Genomic DNA, 21224 nt, shown 5'->3' on the forward strand with positions numbered 1-21224 from the left:
CTTTGATCCAAGCCTTCAGTCCATGGCCAAATGCCTGTTCACTTCAAATGAGGCAGTTAGCAAAGTGCTTTCCACCATTCCTCCTGGGAATATCCCAGAGCCACAAGCCCCCTTAATCCCCTTAAATCCATCCTGCCCAGCCTCCCCCACTTCTCTGCTGCCCTCCCACTGTCCTTCAGCAACACCCCTTTAAAGAGCTCACTTGCTTGTCAATGACAACTTCCAGAGCCTGCAGGGTGGTTTTAAAACAAGATAATTTTTTTAATTTATATAAAAACCATCAGTTTAACAACGTTTACTGTACAAAGGAATTAAAAACAGAGGAATGGTACGTGTGTGGGAGAGCAGCTAGTTTCTAGTGTTTGATATCAGATCACATTCTTTGAGTTGAACATTAATAAAATAAGGTACAAGTTCAGCTTTGATTGACAGACATTCCAAAGAGTCTCATTCCACAGAATTTGCCATGATAAAAAAAAGAAGAAGGGAAAATTAAAGACAGGCATTTAGGTGAGACTGAAAATTATGCATGTACAAGTAAGAAAGAACAAGTGCAGGTAGTTGAACTCTTCTACTCTGGTAAGAAAAGCTCCATGGCCACCCTGTCCCAGCAGATTATGTACAAGTGATATCAGATGCTGGAGACACAATAAGGAGGATTTACAGCCTGCCAAGCAGGGGTGGATGCATGGGGGGGGGCACTCCCTGCAATTCTTCAGAAAAACAATGCACATTCTATAGCTCTTTTGGGAAGTAGCTATTTTAAAACCAAGGGTGGAAAGATGGCTGTGTCCAGGCTGCCTCCTAGATCACCTGTTCACTGCACATCCCCAGAATGCCAGGCTGTTGAGTCAGTGATTGTCTCCCACTCCATTTAGAGCAAGCGGCAACAGGTGGTCGTGGCTGTGCCGACATGCCCTGTAAATCTCCAAGCTTCCATGCTCCTGCCCTGGATTTGGCTCTGGCTTTGTTCACAGCCCGATGAGATGCCGCTAAAGGCTTTCCCCTGCCCTTGACCTGTCCCCGCCGCCCTCTTTGAGCTCATGCCAGCATGAGGGGCTTGGCTCACCCCTCGTGCCAAGCCATCTTGGAGCAGCCAATAAGCTCCTGTCAAAGTTCCTGAACAGAATGGGTTAGTCAGCTGCATGACAAACAACCAGCAGCATCATACTACCCTTTCCAATCTGCAATAAGGTTAAGTGGCCAGTCCTGGGCAGGATGGTGGGTGGTATTGAGGAAAGCCACCTGGGTGGAGACATTCACCAGGGAGAGATAGATTGAGATAAATTTGGCGGGGGGGGGGGAGAGAGAGAGGGAGGGAGGGGGGAACTAGGTGGTGAAAGAGGTGAATAAATCAAAGATTCCAGAATGCAATTCATAGGCTCTATCAATAAAGCCAACAGGTGACTGTAGCTTCACACTCTGCACACTTCTGCTTCATTTCCCATCAAACCAGCCTCTCCTTTTAGCTTGAGACAGGCTGGAAGATATTCCCCAAACATCCAATGAGCTTACTTTCAACTCCAGCCAAAGCTAAAGCAACAGCCCAATGTGCATTTGTGGCAGCACAGGGTACTCTAAGTGAACAGAGAGCAGGGCAGCGCACAAAGGAAAGAGCCACGGAAGCTGCAACTAATTTGTTTCTCAGTATTCCACCTCTCCCACCTTACCCCACCAATCTTAATACTCTTATGCATGCTATAAGAGAGGCTTTTACTATCTGTGTACAATTCTGGTGACTATATTGATTTTTGAAAAGTGAAAAGGTGTTAACGGGGGTGGGATGGGTGGGGAGGTGTGCCCTGGATTTCTAAGACCGCTTGGGCTCCCTGAGCAACTCTGTAGTTCAGAGGAGCTGTATGAACAGGATTGACAACACCACAGGGCTAGAGAGCATCAAAAGCAAGCAGCTGACTACAAAAGCAAAAGCGCAGTAACATGCGAGGATTTCTGCTCAGCCAGACAACATGCTGCAGGAGAGGTTTTGTTCAGGAGCCGCAGATCTCCCCATGCCTCACACAACCCAGTAATTATGAACAGCCATAAAAGAGCAGCATTTACTGATGATCGTCTCCCCCCCCCCCACCAGCCATGATCTTTTTGAGATTTGGTACAGTCTAACCTTTTGCCTTAAACCTCCTGGGAGGCAGGGATGGCTTGATCAGTCATTAACCAATTCCAGATGTAGTCAGGACTCCCCCACCCTCATTCTCTCCCCCCCATCCCACCCCCACAAACACAGCAGTGTGATTCAAAACCCTGCCCTTGCTGTCCATTTAAGCCATGCACTTGTTACCAGGAATGTCTGGAAAATTTAAGTCAAAAAGAAAAGGGAGGAACAAATCCCTACCTCCTTTCACAAACAGAATTAAAAAAAAATATGACAGCAACCCTGTGAGTCTTATACAATTCTCAGAGTGTTTGATCATTTTGCTCCTTGACCCCCATCAACCCCCCTCCTACTTCAATTAGCCCTAGGGTTCAAGGCTCAGTACTTCTATTTACAAGGCGGCACAACATTTCCCCCCTGATGTCCTTCTCTTTAAAAAAAAAGGCAGGAATGGAGGAGAACTAAGAAGAAAAAAAAAGTAGTGAGAATCTCTTTATATTTATAAATAAGTGAAAATGTCAAGCAGCCTGCTTTCTAAGGATCCCCAGCCAATCATGGTATTTCTGTTGGGTAAAGGCAGAACTCCATCTGGGTTGAAGTTGCTATAATTCCTGCCTCCTCACCCCCCTTTTTAAAAAAAGAGTCATGTTCACTGTAGCACCAGCAATCCACTTGGGAGCCCAAGGTTAAAGTTGCAGCACAGAGTCCCATCTCCTCCCTGGCAGGAGGAAGAGAGTCATTCCCTTGAGGCAGCCATGCAGTTGCCCCTCAGAGCAGGGCGAGGGGCACACCTACTGCATTCTGGGAAGGCTGGCTCAGCACCCCCTTGCCATGTGGGATCCTGCCAACCTCACGTCAGCCCACAAGCCCCATGCCAATCCTGTAGGCACTGTTGCCAGGGACACAGAGGAATGTCAGGAGAGACCCCAGTGGAATGGGTTACGTGTGTGTAAACATCTGTACATCAGCGAGTGGGCGGGCGTGGCTGGAGGAGACACTCCCCAGCACCGACTTGCTAAGAGATCTTGCAGTTGTTACGCGAGCAGTTCTGTGGTGGGCTCTGTGGCGGACGGATAGACTTGGAGCGCTTCAAGCTGTTGCCTTTGCTGCTGCTCCCGCCTCCGCTGCTTGCCAAGGAGTATGAGCGGCCATGCATCATCACTGCGTTCATGCCATTAGCCATGGAGAAGGACTTCAAGTGGCTCTTGATGGTGACGGGAAGGGGCAGCTTGTCTATAAGGTGGACGGGCGTGCAGGAAACAATGGCACGGCAGCAGAGGTCTTGCAGGCTGAACACTGTGGATGTGAGAGGCAATAAAAAGGAAATACAGGATTAGAAAGGATGTACGATTGGGACAGTTCTTGTATTATTTGCTCTGGTGCGAGTATACCATTTTCCATGAACAAATGTTTAGTTCTTCAGGTGTCAGGCACTTCCCCAGTCTCAGCTAGCATCGTGGACCTGTATATGGATGAGCTGAGCCTATAAATCCCAAATCCTGTAATTTTAAAGGTATGCCTGCAGCAAGCTACATTTTCATACATTCTTTGCAAGGGAAATAGCCCAAGAGATCAGTGTAGCCCCACTTCTGGTTACCAGTTTCCTTTTGTAAGTGCTCCACTGAATAAGTCAACCCACAATCTATCTAAATTAACACTTCAAGAAGTGCAACACCACAGCGACATCCTTCAGCCCCTTCTCCAATATCAGGATCTGGTTAATTCACTCCAGCCCCTGAATCTGTTTTACCTGGTTTTATCTTAGTAATCAATTGGAATTGTTGTTTCATGTTTGTAATCCACCTTGAACATTTTTTTGAATATTTAGCATAAAATCATATATACCCATTCATTAGATAGACATCTTGATGTAGGGGCACAGCTGCATAACCTGAAAGTGCAGCTCTTGACACACATACCTCTCCTCATCCTGCAATAGCACACACCAGAACTTATTGTGACATCAGTTTACATAGGGAACCAACCAATCTGGCCAGAAGTACAAAGCTTGACTTGTGTGCTATTTCCACCACAGTGGACACCGCCAAGCCATGCCATCAAGAAAAGCTGCCTGGTTCAACTGTACAGTCCAGCTGGCACTGCTAATTTCCCCATAAAATGGTTCCTGACAACTATGAGGACTAGAAACATGCTTTTATTTTCAAAACATTTAATATATTGAACTCCGTACTATCCCAATAACTATGCAAGGCTCTGCAGCCCCAAGTAACACCAAGTATAGCATTGGGAAGCAGAAGCCCCAGGTTTTGCACAGAACACTGAGTTTAGGCTGTTTGATCAGTTTATATGGCTACATTCCTATAGCCTCTAATATGTGTTTCAGTATTCAATAACAACTCTTCTAGGGAGGCAGAGTTCTTTCTCTCTCTTTCTCTCTACATTCCAGACAAGAAACTGAAGCTAGAGAATTAGTGACATGCCCAACAGAATTTTAGAGCTGGGAATGAACCCGCATCTTCTCCCAAATCATATTCTTGTGTGTTAATCAGGTTTCTTGGGCCATTGTCAAAGTAATTAATGCCTCCCCACAACTGGCTGGCGGGAAAGCCGACTGGCTGGCTAAGTCATGTCTGCAGAAGACACACTGCATATAAATTCCCTTCCAGACAAAGCCCTTGAGACTGCAATTAAAATTGGAAGAGGGCTTCCCTGCCTGAAAATTCAATGAGGGAGGACAGGCTTGGTCTAGAGGTGAGCAGACATGCTGCATGCCTCAGAACAGAGCACATTCCGATTTGACAAGTATACAAGCCCTGGCAACCTGAGGCAAACAGCCCTGAACTCTGATCCCTTCCCACAGCTGGACTGAGACCCTATGAGCAAACTCGCTCACACCCATGAGAACCTGTGGCCCCGTGTTTCTTTCTAAGCAGTGTGCAAAATCTTGTAACATCTGCTTTGCAAAGCAGAACAGCTACTCTGGGGTGGGGCAAATTTGCTTTGATGAGGTCACTGCTGGGGGAGGTGGGGGAGAAGAGAGGAAGGCATTCTAGTTCTGTTACTTGAGGGCCTGACACAGTTCAGGTCACCAGGAAAATTTCACACAGGGAGCCAAAAGGGTCAGAGCAACTAATCGCTCACTTGGATGCAGCTGGAAAAGCTACTGAAATCTGCTATGAAACCTCAGTCCACAAATCTCAGGCTGACTTGAACAGATATTACCAAAAAAAGTAAGTACACTAAACCAGACTTCTGTGCTTGTCAGCTGTGAAGCAGTGCTTGAAGTTACTATCCTCCTCATCTGTGCTCCTGTTACCCAGCATCTCAGAATACCTGTATACATGTGAGCTAGCAGCAATCCCTTCTCCTAGTGGAGACTAGGATGAGAACCTCTGCCCTCTTGACTTTCCTTTTGTTTCAGTTGCCCTTAGGGCTGAGGACAAAGAAGACTTTTGCAAGCTGAACTATCTGCCAGCCTTGCATGTGAGAGTGGAAGGGGAGCTCTTTTGAAACTGAGCAGGTCAACTATGACAGTGTCAAAGAATCCCTCCACCACAGAAATGATAGCATGCCATCTTCTGACAACAAGGAAAACTGCACCCCACAGGGAAAGCAGGAAGCTGGCTTTGTCAAGCGCTGTTTGAATGGCTCAGTGTAAGGCTGCTCTTCATATTCCCTTGTCCACAATGCTTCTTCAAACATCAAGCTGCTGGGAATGATTGACAAGGATGGAACAATATATCACACATGCTCTATATTAAGACCCCCAAAGTCAGCACGGGGAGACCTGAAGTCTGTGATCCAAACAAGCTGAATAAATTAGTTGCATTGGTCACTACCATGGAAGATGCTGGACAGATTCCCATGACTGAACTGCTTTGAGAGAAGTCAAATAGAGGTCTCAAGAAAACATGAAATTTTAGTGTCAATTGATAAAACTGAAAATTAACAACTCACTGAATGCTGGCTAGCTTATGCTATAAAGTTTGTTTAAGAAATCAAATCTGGAGTAGGAAAGTTGATACTCTAATAAAAAGATCAAGCCTGCAACATCCAAGCCTTTTCAATCCTATTTTCACAGCTATGGGAGATATAAAAACTGGCCTAGTTGGTTCAGTGCTGCATGCAAAAAGCTATTTTTAATCAGTTTCTTTTCTATATACGAGGATAATGACACCAATGGAGAGAACCCCAAGTCAGGGTGGTATGTTGGGGCATAGAGCAAGTTCAATAAATTCACAGGGCTCAGTGAAGAAGATAGGCAGGTATTGTCTCTAGAGGAGAAGACTCAAGGCACATAGAGCCCCATTTTTGTTTCATATCTAAATAAGGTCTGTTTCAGATGTTTCGTTGTTTTGCAGAGTGAGATTTCCCCTATTGGTACTAATATGAGCAAATCATCATTAAGCAAGCTAAGTCACAGTAACTTACATGACAGACGTCACACGTGACATTGAGGCAAATTACCGTAGCTAAATTCAAAGAGCAATAGTGGAAATGCCATGTGTACCGAACACCAAATCTTAGAAGGAAGACTGACAACTGGAACATCTATTCCTGTCTTAATGCATGGCAGGAACAATGGTGTGGGTGCTTGCTCACCTCTGTTGGGCCTCCAGATCTTCTCCATGCCGTGCCTCATCAGCACAATACGAGACAGCTCCGTGAAGGACTCAATAACGTTGAAGTTGCACAATGGGCTGACCTCAAAGAACGTCATGCAATTTTTCTCTGCATAGGAGCGGGCTTGCTCTGTTGGCACTTGCCGTTTAAAGGCCAGATGAAGCCGGTTGCCAACCAAGATGCGGGGCACACCAGGAGCATGCTTTAGAGAGAAAAACAAATCACTGAACATACGCACTTCCATGCCAGCCCAAGCTCATGTTCCAACCCTTTTCCTTTGGGAGCAAAATACCTATTTGGCATTTCTCATTTACAAGACAATGATGTGCTTCCATTTTTCAGGCCGGGTTCTGTGCTCCTAACCTGGACGTGGCACAGGGTCCAATAGAAGAAGCTGCTGTCTAGAGAAGGCCAAGTCAAGTACACTGCTGGCTTTCCAAGGAGGAAATGGGGACTAGAAACTGGTTTAAGCCTGACAAATCCCAGTATCTGCCCACACCTTCCATCCCTTCTACATTCTAGTGTTAAGTGTACTAACATATTTTCCTCCTAATGCTTGGCAATTAACAGATAACATTTTCTGATAACTATGTTAGGCCTTTCTGAAGTAGCCCTGTGTCTGGGCTATCTTACTCCAGACTACAGGCCAGGGTTTATATGACTAATTGCTCTGCCATATAAAAATCCCTGCACATAACAGAATTTGTGCACTTGGGCAGGACTGGGAAGTAGATCTGGTTGGGAGCAGAATCCCAAAATCTTCCCATCCCTCCATGGGCTAACTTTGACAAGCAGGTGAGGCTGCAATCCATAACCTCTCATTATAATGATCCCAGGTGACTAACACCTGTCAAAGGAGAAGGATTCTAACTTAGACTCCACCTGGATATGAGTTTTCTTAGTGCAGGGATTTTTACTTGGGTGTTTGGTCTCAATAGAAGGTTATAGAAGCATTTCAGCCTGCAGCAGGATGCAATAGTACCTAACTGACAGTTTGCTTCAATACAGTATAAGGTCCTAACAGGAAACCTTCTGACATTCCCTGAACCAGATTTGTAGATAATGAACAAAGATAAAAAGACCAAGTTTATGGAAGTCTAATGCAGTCTTTGCCATTCTTACCTCATCAATTTCCTTGATCCATCTGTCTATTCCATCAAAAGACCAGCGATTGGTAATGTCGTAGACCAAGAGGATTCCCTGTATGAAACAGAACACCAAATGTTCAAATTAAAACAAAACAAAACAAAACAAAATTCAAAGTTGCTTACTTGCAGAAGGTATTCTCCTAAAGTTGGTCAATGGTGATTTCACACCCAACCGTGTGTTCTTTTCCTACATTTTTGCCATGTAATTCACTTCTACTGTAAGGTTTTCAAAGTATTCTACCCATTTCTAGTCATATGATTAGGAATTCTGAGAACTATTTTTTTACCAGGCTACTGAAGGCTCCCCTCCAACCCCAAGCCTGACCTATAGACTATAACAAAAAAAATTGGTGTGTGTGTGTGTAAAGAAATACAAGAGGAATGTTTCAGAAAGCTGGATGTTTTCAGCGATAAGTTAGGATCCAGGTCACAAGCAGAATTCCCAGTCTGAAGTGGAAGAAATAGTGGAAGAGAAATAGAAATGCTTTTTTCCCCATGGCAAGACTCTAATTTCAGCACAGCCATCATTCTGTAGCCTAAGCCAGGAGTAGCTAACATGGTGCCCTCCAGATGTTTTGGTCTACAACTCCCACCAGCCCATTGACTATGTTGACTGAGGCTGATGAGAATTAGAGGGCACCACCCTTGGCCTAAACCAATATGGATGCATTGTTAGGGCTGCCCCAACCACAATCACTGGTTCCCCCTGGCTCACTTCCAGACATTAACAAACTGATAAGCAATGACTGCAGGTGGCACCTTTGCCTGGAGTCAAGTAACAGAAGCTAAGCAGCACTGCTGACTGTACTCACCTGAGCTCCCCTGGAGTATGACCGAAAAATTGTACAGAACCTCCCTTGGCCCGATGTGTCCCTACAATGAAGGAGGGAAAAAAGTAGATGGCTTTCAGATCTCCCCATTCCACCTTCCCAACCCTTTCGTTGAATCCTTAGCTAATAACAAAACCATTCCATTCAGTGATCTGTTGGTTAAAATTGGAACTACATACTATACAAGAGGATATTGTACAAAAGTCATTATTTTTCTCCCCAAAATGCTGTGCTTCACATATGGATTTTTGTAGAGTGCACTCTCATACTCCATGCCTAAAAAGAACACTCTAACTTATCCCAGTCTTGTGTACCCACAAATATATTTCCTGCAGAAGAATATACACAAGAAAATTTTACCATACATGTTAATAAACACTAGTAAGAGTGCATATTATCTTTTCCATACAAGTATACATACAAAAGATATCCCAAATGACTGGTTGTTCAGGAATATAGATTACATGTTAGCATCTGAGAACTAAAAAAAAATTTTACAGCTCTATTTATCAATCCAGAACATCCATACTCTCAAGCTGGGTTCAAGTTCATTACGTACTCCCATTTTATCTACTGATGCAGCTCATTGTTTTCAGTTCTTGGAGGCTGCTACTGGCAGAATTCAACCATAACAGAAGCTACAGCAGACACTTCCAGGTCCTGCTCAACACCAGCTGCCCTCACTTTGAATGCTTCAAAGACAATGACTATGTATGTAAAATACATTTTGCAAGCCCTCCAGCAGGCCACCTTTGTGTGCAAATTCATCATAGCTGTTCCCACTTCCTATGACCTATAAATGGGTAGGTAGAGACATACATGCTACATACATATACTATAGATATGGGATGTCCAACAGGTCGATCGTGATCTACTGTTCGATTCCTGGGATGTTTTGGTAGATCGTGGGCTCCTCCATCCAGCCCTGTCCCCTCGCCCTGCCCTCTAGATCAGTATACTGGAAGACGGAGCTCTCGCTGTGAAGCTGACAGTTTCATTAGCAATCTCTTGGTGAGCTCCTATTTTTATTTATTTCTTCGACCTGCCCCCCCATGGGATTTTTCTCCCTAAAATAAGCTCAGCAACTTTCACCTGAAACCCCCCCCCAAAAAAAGAGGTAGATCACTGCCAGTTTTTAATTGTAGATCATAGTCTCTTGGAAGTTGGCCGACCCTGCTATAGATGGACTAGATGCTCATGGGTATTATGTTCCAGCTTCCTACCACTGGAGACAGGATTTGACTGTTAAACGTGAGGATCATCAATATGTTCCACTAGAAAGAGTTAGATGAGAGAGACCAAGGCTCAAGTTCTAACTGTCATGGTTTCACCAGGTGGCCTTTGTCAAGTTACTAGCACCAACCCCCCTTTTTAGTGACAACAACAACTTAGACAACAACAAAACACACCCTCTCATTCAAAACTGCCCATTCTAAGATAATGGCTGAGCTCTGTCTCGCCTTTGGTGGTTAGGTGGGTGGGGTGCAAAGGTTAAGGCTTTTTTCACCAGGACACTTCAGCTTCAGAAACCTCTTCCAGTGAAAAGTTTGCTTGCCCCCTCTCATTTCTCTCTCTGCAATTACACGTGTTTTTTTTAAAAAAAAGTTATGCCAGATGTGCTTCCTGCCAACAGCCTTTTATGTACTTATCTACAGTGATTACAAATTGCTGTCAAATGCGAATTTATTTATTTATAAAAGTATTTATATATCACCATTTCAGAAAGCATCAGGGAGTCTGCAGCAAAATAAGAAATCCCCCTCTATTAAGAGCACTACAGAACAATCATTAAAATGTTCACGTTTTTGTTTTTTTAAAAAACAACTGCATAGGCCTGTCTACATGAAAGTTCAGTTAACTTTTTGTTAGGTGAGTGAGAACATATCCTCTTGAAGATTTAAGAAGTGCTACAAATGATTGGTATGGATGGGGGTGTGGGCTCAGAAGAGATCATTAATCCACAAAAATGCACATGCAAGGCTATCATTAATGAATATGGCAAGTTGGTGGACTCTCTCTGTCATCCAACTTCCACATACACATAAAAGAAAAGTGTTGGAAGCAGTCCTTCAGTACTGCCTAGCCGTAGAGAGAATTCTTAGCTCTTCATTTAAAAAGCTGCTATGAAAACAAACAAAGGACAAATTTTGGCTGGAGAAGATATGTTTGAGTTCAGCATTCAATGGCTACTCCAGAGGCTGACATTACACTGAGGAATTCTTACAACTCTGTTTAGGAGTACAACGTGTTCTGTAGTAAACAAACATAGGGTGTGTTAAGGACACCAGCTGCCTCAGAGCTTGTGTGTAGATTTAAGCCATGCCTTCTCATCTATTTAAACATTACAGCACACCAAGGGGCATCACCAGACATCTGTGATGCTATGAGGAGTGCTGTGCTGACCTAAGCAAGTGCCTACATAAGTGCAAGCTGCGGTCAGGTTAGTCACAGAACACGTTGCAGTGTGTTGGTCTCTGCTGTGTCCAATGACCTGGGAGGGGTGCATGACAAACAGCTGGAGGCCTCACCACCCTCATTCCCCTGCATCAGATTTCCCAGGGAGATCAGATTTTTGGTGCAATTGAGGCATTACTAAATATCTAAAGGGTCAGATTTTTGCTGGCACTTTTCTTATACACCCGTCACTACACAAACTAGAAGCTTGTTCCATCTATCCTATCATTATGGTAGACCAGGGCAATGGATTACAATTCCAGTCATCCTCAACCATAGACTACGCTGGCTGGGGCTGATGCTGCCCAACAACATCTAGTGGGCACCACACTGGATGCTCTTGTGGTAGAGACTTTGTGACTAAATTCACACACCATCCTCCTTGTACAAGAGGCCATTTCCATAAGTGGCCAAAAACCAATGCTCTTAGAATGAACACTAAGTAGGAACCAGGACTGTTTTGAAAGTGCTTTCATGCAGGACCAGATGTACACGTTTAAAGGTAAACTGTCCTTAGGCCACAGGGCAAAAAATAAAATCTGCCGAGACACACACAAACTGAAGGTGGGAAAAGTGACTTAGCATATCTTCCCCTACTGTCCTCCTTTACTTCCTTGTTTTTCTTCATGTCTTCCATTCACATTGTAAATCTGTATGCAAGGTTAAATTATGTTGTACGCCAGGCATAGGCAAACTCAGCCCTCCAGATGTTTTGGGACTACAACTCCCATCATCCCTACCTAACAGGACCAGTCGTCAGGGATGATGGGAGTTGTAGTCCCAAAACATCTGGAGGGCCGAGTTTGCCTATGCCTGTTGTATGCTGTAAGCCCCTTGTTTTCTTTTCAGCATGTAGCAGCAGTAGAAGGAAGAGGGAGGAGATGGTGCTTGTGAAGCCGACCTGGTGAAGCCAGGCCATACAAGAGAAGGATGGGATAAGGAAAAATGTAATCTACATGCTATAATTAAATGAAATCAGTATCTATGAACGTCTCCAGATAAGCCCAGGCAGCCACTTCTAAGCTTGCAAGAACATTATATTGATGAACCCAAGTTCTTTCTTGGCTTAAGGTCATGTAGGCATTCTTAATACTTTGGTAAGATTTCAGCAATGCAACCTTACCAGAGCTCCAATTTGACTCGTCTGCCATCTAACAGGATTGTTGTGGTCTTGTAGTCAATTCCTGTAAATAATAACAATGGAAGTGTGATTAACACAAAAACCAGGCATAACGGCACTATTTCAGTGACATGTAAGTGTTCATAACCAGAAAAAGCTGTCACAACACCAAGTGTTTGGGGGAATGATGCTTGTGGTAGTAGCATAGTAAGTTTTAATATACAAAACAAGCAACTCAGAAGAGCAGTAAACAGACAATTATCATTTATCTGGTAGCAAGGACATTTAGGTCTCTTACAACACAAAAAAAGTTAGCTGTGAGGAATGAGGAACCAAGAGCTGTTTGTCAAACTGACCTACTTCTAGTTAAATACAATTTCTTCACCATATTTAACATAACATTAAATTACAAAACTACTACAACAAAATTTATATACTACTTGATTGTAAAAAAACACACCCTACCAATTGTTTATATTTCCCCCCCTCAACTTGATGTTGAATTCATCCACTTAAGATTTGTACCCTCACTTTGAGTACAGTGTATTTTGTCTAGGTATTATTACTGAAATGTGAAGGCCAGGAGTGGCATTCAGGTATGTTACATTCAGACTAGACCCACTGAAATTAAGGACCTAACTCAAACATGTTCATTCATTTCATAAGGTCCTACTCATTAGTTGAATGCCACCCAAAAAAAATCTAGATTTTGAGCTAGCAGCGGCAACTGACCAGAGAACCTGTTGGTGGATCATTGGGACATGGACCTCAACAGAGTCTGATATCTGCATTTTGAAGCTTAATTTCAGAGGATGCATCTGATTGTGACCAAGATCTGCACATTACAGCTTTGCATTACAGTTTTTGTATGCAAGCAAAAGGACATACAACCATAAGGTAAAGGTAAAGGATCCTTGAATGGTTAAGTCCAGTCAAAGGTGACTATGGGGTGCAGTGCTCATCTCTCTTTTCAGGCTGAGGAAGCCAGTGTTTGTCCACAGACAGCTTTCCAGGTCACGTGGCCAGCATGACTAAACTACTTCTGGTACAACAGGACACCGTGACGAGTGCCAGAGCGCATGGAAATGCTATTTAACTTCCCACCACAGCCATATCCACCACCAAAAGGTAGCATTCAACTCTCAAAAACAATTCATACTATAGTCATGTTGCTGCCATCTTAACAATAACTTGACAGCGCTATTGGCATGTCAAATGCCAGGTCAATGAGTTCTATTTCTAACTAGGCAGCTTTATTAGCAAGTATACCAAAATACTTCATACATATTCAATTGTGTTGACACAGAGATTTCATTTCCCTGCCACACATCTGTGTCAATATCCTTGGAGACCTGGATATTGCACTAATAAGGTCTCAGCTGGTCACTTTTCTTCCTGTTCCTCCCAATGCTTTAATCTGCATATTAATTAGTCCATTGTTAACAAACTTCAAACAGGAAGCTGACTGCCGGCAATTGGTCCTGCCCCACATGAGATCAAGCACCACTTCCTTTAATTTAAGAAAGAAATCCCACTGATTCACAGTTTCCAGGACACATGCTTTCAAACCTATCAGGTCACATAAGAAATGAAGATTTTAAGTATAAGCAGTCTGACTTTGAAATATATAGTAAACTTTTCAACAGCTTGCTTCAAAAACAAATTTTTACATATGATTTCTTTAACTTGATCCAAACACACTAAACACACCCCACACTAAAAATATCATTTTCTCTGTAAAGAATGAACCATGGAGGAAAAATTCTTTCAAGGAAAGTGAACTGGCTATCTTCATCTGCCTCAGCTGCAACAAAACATGCTGTAATTCTCCAAAGGTTAGACTAAGCAGCTATCGTATCTTTAAAAGACATCGGAAGGCAGCCCTGTTCAGGGAAATTTTTAATATTTAACGCTGTACTGTTTTTTTAACACTTGATTGGGAGCTGCCCAGAGTGGCTGGGGAAACTCAGCCAGATGGGCGGGGTATAAATAATGAATTATTATTATTTTATTATTATTATTATTATTATTATTATTACTTCACCCCCGAAGGCGCACTCCTCCATTGTCTAGTGACAGATGGATGCCAGCCAACCAAGTACTACTGGGATGCAGCCCTAACTCCAGAAAACTCTGTCCTGTGTCTCGCCAGTATAGTTGGCGACACACTCCTATTTTAATATCCTCCAACTATCTAGTGCGCAAGTTGCCAGTGTGGTGCCCTCCAGCTGCTGTGGAACCACACCTCCCATCTTCCGTGACCACAGCTTACACTGGCTGGAGATGAGGTCAAACAATATCTAGGGAAGCACCATGTTGGCTACCCCTGATCTAGTATCTACAGCTAGCTCAGGTCTCAAAATAAGTTATAACAAGGGTGGGGACTGCATTCCATTGGAGGCAATCTGTTGATGGACACAAGCCAGTGGTGGATGGAACCACAGCTGAAAGTAGGCAAGGCCATTTCTCTTTTGATAATCCCCTTCCCCACTGCTCCAATCACATGAAAGTAGGCTAAGGGCACATGTCGTCATCTAGCCACAGGCTGCCAACCCTGAGTTACAGATTGCCAACTGTTAATGAAAATTTGCTTCCTGTTCAGCCAGGAGCAGTCTATGCTTCTGGAACATTCCGGGCACTTAGCCTACCACAGTATCCCCCAATAAACATGTTAAAACATTTATTTCCAAAGAATAGCCTTTAAGTTGCATATCTGCATTGGCAAACTCCCACATGACTTAACAGTTCACATATATTCTTAGAATGTAAAATAAAGATTTTGTTTTATGTTGTCATTTCTATTAAAACCCTGTTTGACAAGACAACCTGACTACTTTTATTTATAGGGGAAAAAAGCAACTTACAGCCATTGATTAAAAATCCTCAGGCTCAATCTGAGATGTACCGTACTTTTCCGTGTATAACATACCCCCATGTATAAGATGACTCCTATTTTGGGGGACTAAAAATTAAGAAAATGGGGGGAGATTGCCCAGAGTTGTGGAGCTTTTTTTGTGGAGGATTGCACAGAGTTCTTGAACTTTTTTTAGGGAAGGTGTTGCCAAAAATCATTCACCCACATGGCCGACGCTAACACTCGCACATATCGCAACAGCTTCCTAACGTCTGTCCCCTCACCAGCAGAAGCAGCCTATTGCCTGCCCAATTGCCACAGTGACACCCACTCAACAACATCCCTTGCTGCAGACACCAATAACACTCTGCAGACCATCTCTGGCTCGCGCCATCAACCAATCCCATGTCCCCCCTGGGCACTACCCATGTATAAGACAACCCCCTATTTTAAACATAATTTTCCAGTAAAAAAAAACCTGTCTTATACACGGAAAAGTTCGGTATATCTTCAGGGCCCACTCTGTTATTTTTGTAATTGTACACTTTAAAGCTGTTTTTAATATACAGGTAGCAACTGATTACGCTTATTCAATATGTGTGCAACCACACATACAAGCACCGGCCCAAACCCAGAAGTAACCCAAGAAGTCACAAAAATGGGGCAACCTTATTCAGCCTCCCCCACGTTGGAAGATACATTGCTGTAGCTACCTCATGTACCAATAGAAAGGTAGCACAGTTCTTTGCCCTGGCAGAGAGAGAAAATATTTATTGCCAATTCCCAAGCAGCTGCCCAGCCCAAAACTGAACAAATATTTCAGTTTCCTAGGAAGGAATACAGTAGTTTTAGGCCTTCAGGTTGGCTGCTTTTTAATTCATAATATTTCAGTCACTATTTGGGCCGGACTTAATTCATAGTGATATCATTGGCCAAGCCAGACATGATGCTAATTGTGAAAGCTTTCCTTTCTCCAAACTTATGAAGCTTCCTTTCTCCAAACCTATTAGCAGCTTGGGGAAATCAATACCTTGGGGTATGAGGGGAAGAGCTAAATCCCCTCATTGTGTGCCATGGTTCCAACCCCACCCCCTTGCATCTTCTCTTTAAATGTGAAAAAGTAGATGAGAATTGCAATGATACAATTAACATAATTTATAGTTTGACCCTATGCAAATATAAGGAAAGGTTCCAGTCAGTGTGAAAGGCTTTCCTTCTTATTTAGGTAAATCTTCACAGTGCTGGACTGTCCATGATCCAAATCTCAGGCTAGCAGCAGTATCACTACTTGATCTTAAAATATTAAGGCCGTCAGTGCAACTCCTTCACAATTACACTAGACATATTTCCTTCAGGGTCAATGATGCAACCAGCCTCTGATTCTGCTTTGCATTCCAGAACACTAACGCTCTTCAGCTTTTATAAACAGTTGGTTACAATGTATCATAAGGAATCGTATCACAAAAAGGAACTCATTTCAGCAGCAAGTATTTCACTTTTGAAATCATCAGGCTTGTTCAGACAAGTTCATGAGGTGGAGTACAGCTCAACTGCCCCAACCATGTATGTTACATAACACTGAACAAACTTTCAAATGAATAAGGCAGAAACTGACATGTTTGTGCCACTGGGTGGCACTATTGCACAGAGGCTTTTGGGATACTGCTGAAAGTCAGCCTTTAAATACCTGAGTGCTTTAATTACCTCCCCTTAAACTCCCATCTTTACAACTGTTGTAGGGAAATATTGGAGTTTTCTTCAGCAAACAAACTGTGAATATCCATATATTTATATGCATACTGAGAAGCACCAGTCTGTTGATTGATCTTAATAGGAGTTGTGTTACTTTATTTCACTATATTGCTACATTTTTTATTTGTTATTTACTCTGTTTCTAGTTTATGTGCCATCCACATCTCCCTGGGCTGGACATTATGAATTTACATATTAAAGAGTTTTCGGTGAGAAAGACCATTGGATCAAACTATGAAATTAAAAACTGAAGTTCAAGCATTCAGTCACATGGATATGCTCTGTTGGTAGACAATGTACAAACCAATTTGATTCTATTGCTTATAGCAGGTCTACCCAACATGACACTCCAAGATAAAATGCAAGCCACTAGCCACGTAATTGTAGCCTATCAGATGCTTGAAAATGTTGCAGTCTCAGGCATGAAAACAAAAAAGTTTACCATTTTACCATTTATTTACTATTACATTTATATCCCACTTTTCCTTCAATGAGGCTTTAGGCAACATATACAGTTCCCTCATTCTGTTTCAACCCCACAACCTTGTAGGCTAGGATGAGCTTCATGATGGAGTCGGAATTTGAATTCTGGTCTCCTAGGTTCTAGTCCAGCTCTCCACCCACTAGGCCAAATTGGCTTCATGTCTGGCATGCCAGGCTCAATTCAGTGGCAGGAAATTACACAAATGTGGTTTAATGTGTCTAGCTATGTGGAAGACACAATGGGGCTATGCTCCATCTGAATATGGGTCACTGTAGCAGATCCACGATCATTTAAGAGATGGAAAGAAGGGGAGAGAGTGTAAAAGACAAAAAATTAGGAAAGAGCACAAAACAAGGCACAGAGAAAGAGACCAACAAGATATAAGAGTATGATAAAAGTTGATTTAATGTTGCAGGTTGGTGCTAAATGAAAAAGCCCTGGGCCTGATAAGTTGTTAACTACCAACAGACAAATGGAAAAACATATTTCTTTCTACGCTATGGTTGCAAACGTTTATTTCTTATATCTATATTCTTCTTTTCCTCCAAGGAACAAAGGATGGTGTACATGGTTCTCCCCCTCCCAATTTCATTTTCACAACAATCCTGTGAGGTAGGTTTGGTTGAAACAGTAACTGGCCCAAGGTCATCCAATGGGTAGGGATTTGAACCCTGGCCTTGAAAAATATTAAGTTTTAATTATAATGCTAAACCATAATAATAGAATCATAGAACCATATCATCCTAGAGTTGGAAGAGAGCCTGAATGTCATCTAGTCTAACTGCCTGCAATGCAGGAATCTCAAACTAAATATGCATGGCAGATGGCCATCCAACCTCTACTTAAAAAACTCCAAGGAAGGAGAGTCCACCACCTACCGAGGGAGTCTGTTCCATTGTCAAACAACCCTTACCGTCAGAAAGTTCTTACTTAGGTTTAGTCAGAATTTCCTTTCTTGTAACTTGAAGCCATTGATTCAGGACCTAGCCTCTGGAGCAGAAGAAAACAAGCTTGCTCCATCTACCATGTAACAGCTCTTTAGATATTTGAAGATGGCTATCATATCTTCTTTCAGTCTCCTCTTTCCCAGGCTAAACATACCCAATTTCCTCAACAGTTCCTCATAAGGTTTTGTTTCCAGACTCTTGACATAGCATAGCTCCTGACAGTCCTGCTTTTTTGTTCCTCCTGGGGTTCGTCTCCTGCATTGGGAGATCTTCCTCCCCACTAAGGGCACTCTACCTGCATCTCTATTCCAGGACAGTACACTCTGGTCTAGCAAGAATTTCTTCATCTTGCCCGATAGCATGAAGTGTGGATAGGAGGGCCTCAAGTTGCTATATCTTGTCTTCCAGCAAGGCAACCAGTTTGCACTTGCTGCAGGTGTAGTTTTCCATGTTCTCAGTCAGGAAGGCAAACATAGCACAGGTGTTTCAGGTCACACTGTAAGACAGCACTCTGGGCATCCCCATCAAACTCCTCCGCTAAACACTCTTGCAACATCCCTGCTTATAAGTCATGATCACAAGAGCATCATCTGATGGATTTCTTCCTGCTGGATTTGAGCCTTCACTGAATGGGGAGTCCAGGGTCCAGCAGGTGTCACTGCTGTCTCCACTCCTGCAGCCCATATTCAGCTGACATGCTAAGATGACAACACCCATGAGGCACTGCGTTCCACGGTTGATTGTGAGAGGGGTTCTCTGACCAAGTTGGAAGGCAGAAGCTGGTCTGCAGTCGTGGTTTCGTGTGCACATGGTAGAAAGCTGGCAAGGAGCAGAGCCCTGTGCCTGTAGCAGGGCAGCCCTGGCTTTACACCCTCCAGCAGGGTGCCTGATTCAGTAATATAATGGGGCCCATCCAGTAATGAAGTGTAATGGATTTCACTGTGCTGACAATGGCCAGATGCCGCTGGAAATCCATCAATCAGGACTTGAAAGCAGTTATCCCTTCCCATTCAAGCAATTAGTTTTCAGTGGAATATTGTCTATGAACATGCAAGTATCATTTAATGATCATGGTTAAAAATGTCAACAAAGGTCTCCTCAATCATTTGTTTATAACCCTTTAAATAAGGATTCAAGTTAGTGGCCATCAACACATCATATAGTATATATGTGAATGTGTTATTTCACACTTCCTTTTTTGCCTGTTCTGAATCTAGTGGACCAAGATTTGTGTGTCTAATCACTGCTGGAGCATGAGGAACTCTCATGCCTGTAGCAATTCTCTGTTTCTCTATGTCTGTCCCAAAAGGATACCAAGAAATTAAAGTCAGAATTGGGCCTTAGTTATCCACCAAGTATGAAACTCTGTTTGGTAACTACATATCTAGAGGGCAAGGTAGGAATGCAGGTACTGCATTGAACACCAATGATGTTGTCCATATCCTGCTGGAACTGCTGCATTGGCAAGGCACAGAAAACCGGTCTGAGCTGTTTTCAGCTTAGCCCACATTCCAACTCTGCTTCTCTAGTCATACTGAATTTGCAATTAAACAGGAGTTAGTTTATTAAGACTTTGGGGCCCTTTAAGCTCTTTATACGTATTGTTATTTACCAACTTTTAGCACAATTAAAGCAAAAGTCATAAGCACAATGTTGTGAATCTGTTCATGCGCAAATACACCCAGCAACTCTTAAAGTTATTGTATTTACCAGGCCCTACACCTATGTTTGCTGTAGTCAAGTAATAATCTCAATTCTTGGCAAGCTTTCAGTTGTATCTATATAAGGAAAAGGGAAAATGATCACCTGTAGCTGCCCATCTCAAAGTTGTTCTTATGATCTGTTTACATCGTACTTTGCTCAATCTGTTGACAATTAACAACACTGTGTTTCAAAGGCTGCATTACATATGAGGCAAAACAGAGGCACTATTTGCACAGGAAGCTCCCACATTGGGAAAATAATAGATCCAGCTATTATGCTGTCTTGTGAAGGCTAAAGGAGTTTATACACAATATAAAAAACCAAAGACAGTAAACAGTGATTCAGCAAGAGAATGATAGACCTGATATTAGCTCATTAGAACTGTTTCATTGCCTGTATGCCCTCTTGGACTATAAGACACCCATGAAGTAGAGGCAGAAGATGCCCGTGATAAGAACTGGTAACAGCTGTCGACTACATTCCATTATTGAAGAAGGAATAACTTTCCCCAAACTCCAATTCTTCTAACATCTTAGACCAACTATGACAGAGCTTTCCAAAATTCTCATGTTGGTGACACACATTTTGCAACACAGTAATTCAGTTTTACTAGCAAACCAGAGGTAAAACTAACCCCTTATAAGATATATGGTCACATATTGAACGACACACCCAGACACTGCAGCCAACACACTAATGTGTCACGACACACAGTTTGGAAAGCTCTGAATTATGGTAATGTGTTCCACATGGGCTGCCTTTAAGACAGCTTAGAAACTTCAGCTAGTACAAAATGTTCATCTCCTAGAGCATGGAGAGTGGCAGGAGCATATGCAACCAACCCCAGCTGAATACCAGCTTCTGGGATCAATTCAAAGTCCCTCCCCGCTTGCAGGTCAACTGACAGGGTGCGAAGATATCTGTCAATCGCCTGGCATCACAATGACATCAGGTGACTTGTTTTCACCCCTGCAAGCCCTGACAAGCAGCTGATTGTTAGAATCTAACTCTTCATACCCTTGGACCCACATATTTATGGGACTGCTTACAATGGCTCTCAAAATGAACCATTCACAGTGGGATCAAACCTATCCATTCTTAAGGAAATCAGCCCTGAGTGCTCACTGGAAGGACAGATCCTGAAGCTGAGGCTCCAATACTTTGGCCACCTCATGAGAAGAGAAGACTCCCTGGAAAAGACCCTGATGTTGGGAAAGATGGAGGGCACAAGGAGAAG

The 21224-nt window shown here is 43.0% G+C and overlaps 1 protein-coding gene across 1 annotated transcript in view; it reads right to left on the reverse strand.

Moving 5' to 3' along the window:
- Positions 1–237: 237 nt before the first annotated feature.
- RAB40C (RAB40C, member RAS oncogene family) overlaps positions 238–21224 on the reverse strand; it is a 41286-nt gene continuing 20299 nt past the window's right edge. Inside the window, exons 3-7 of the mRNA XM_081888075.1 lie at positions 12250–12310; positions 8655–8715; positions 7817–7894; positions 6674–6896; positions 238–3406 (exon numbers count right to left, since the gene is read on the reverse strand). Of these exons, the coding sequence (XP_081744201.1) occupies positions 3126–3406; positions 6674–6896; positions 7817–7894; positions 8655–8715; positions 12250–12310 (704 nt within the window). The 3' untranslated portion in view covers positions 238–3125. The remainder of the gene's footprint in view (positions 3407–6673; positions 6897–7816; positions 7895–8654; positions 8716–12249; positions 12311–21224) is intronic.

This window comes from Podarcis melisellensis (assembly GCF_964234715.1).
Source record: "Podarcis melisellensis genome assembly, chromosome: 14".
NCBI lineage: Eukaryota > Metazoa > Chordata > Lepidosauria > Squamata > Lacertidae > Podarcis > Podarcis melisellensis.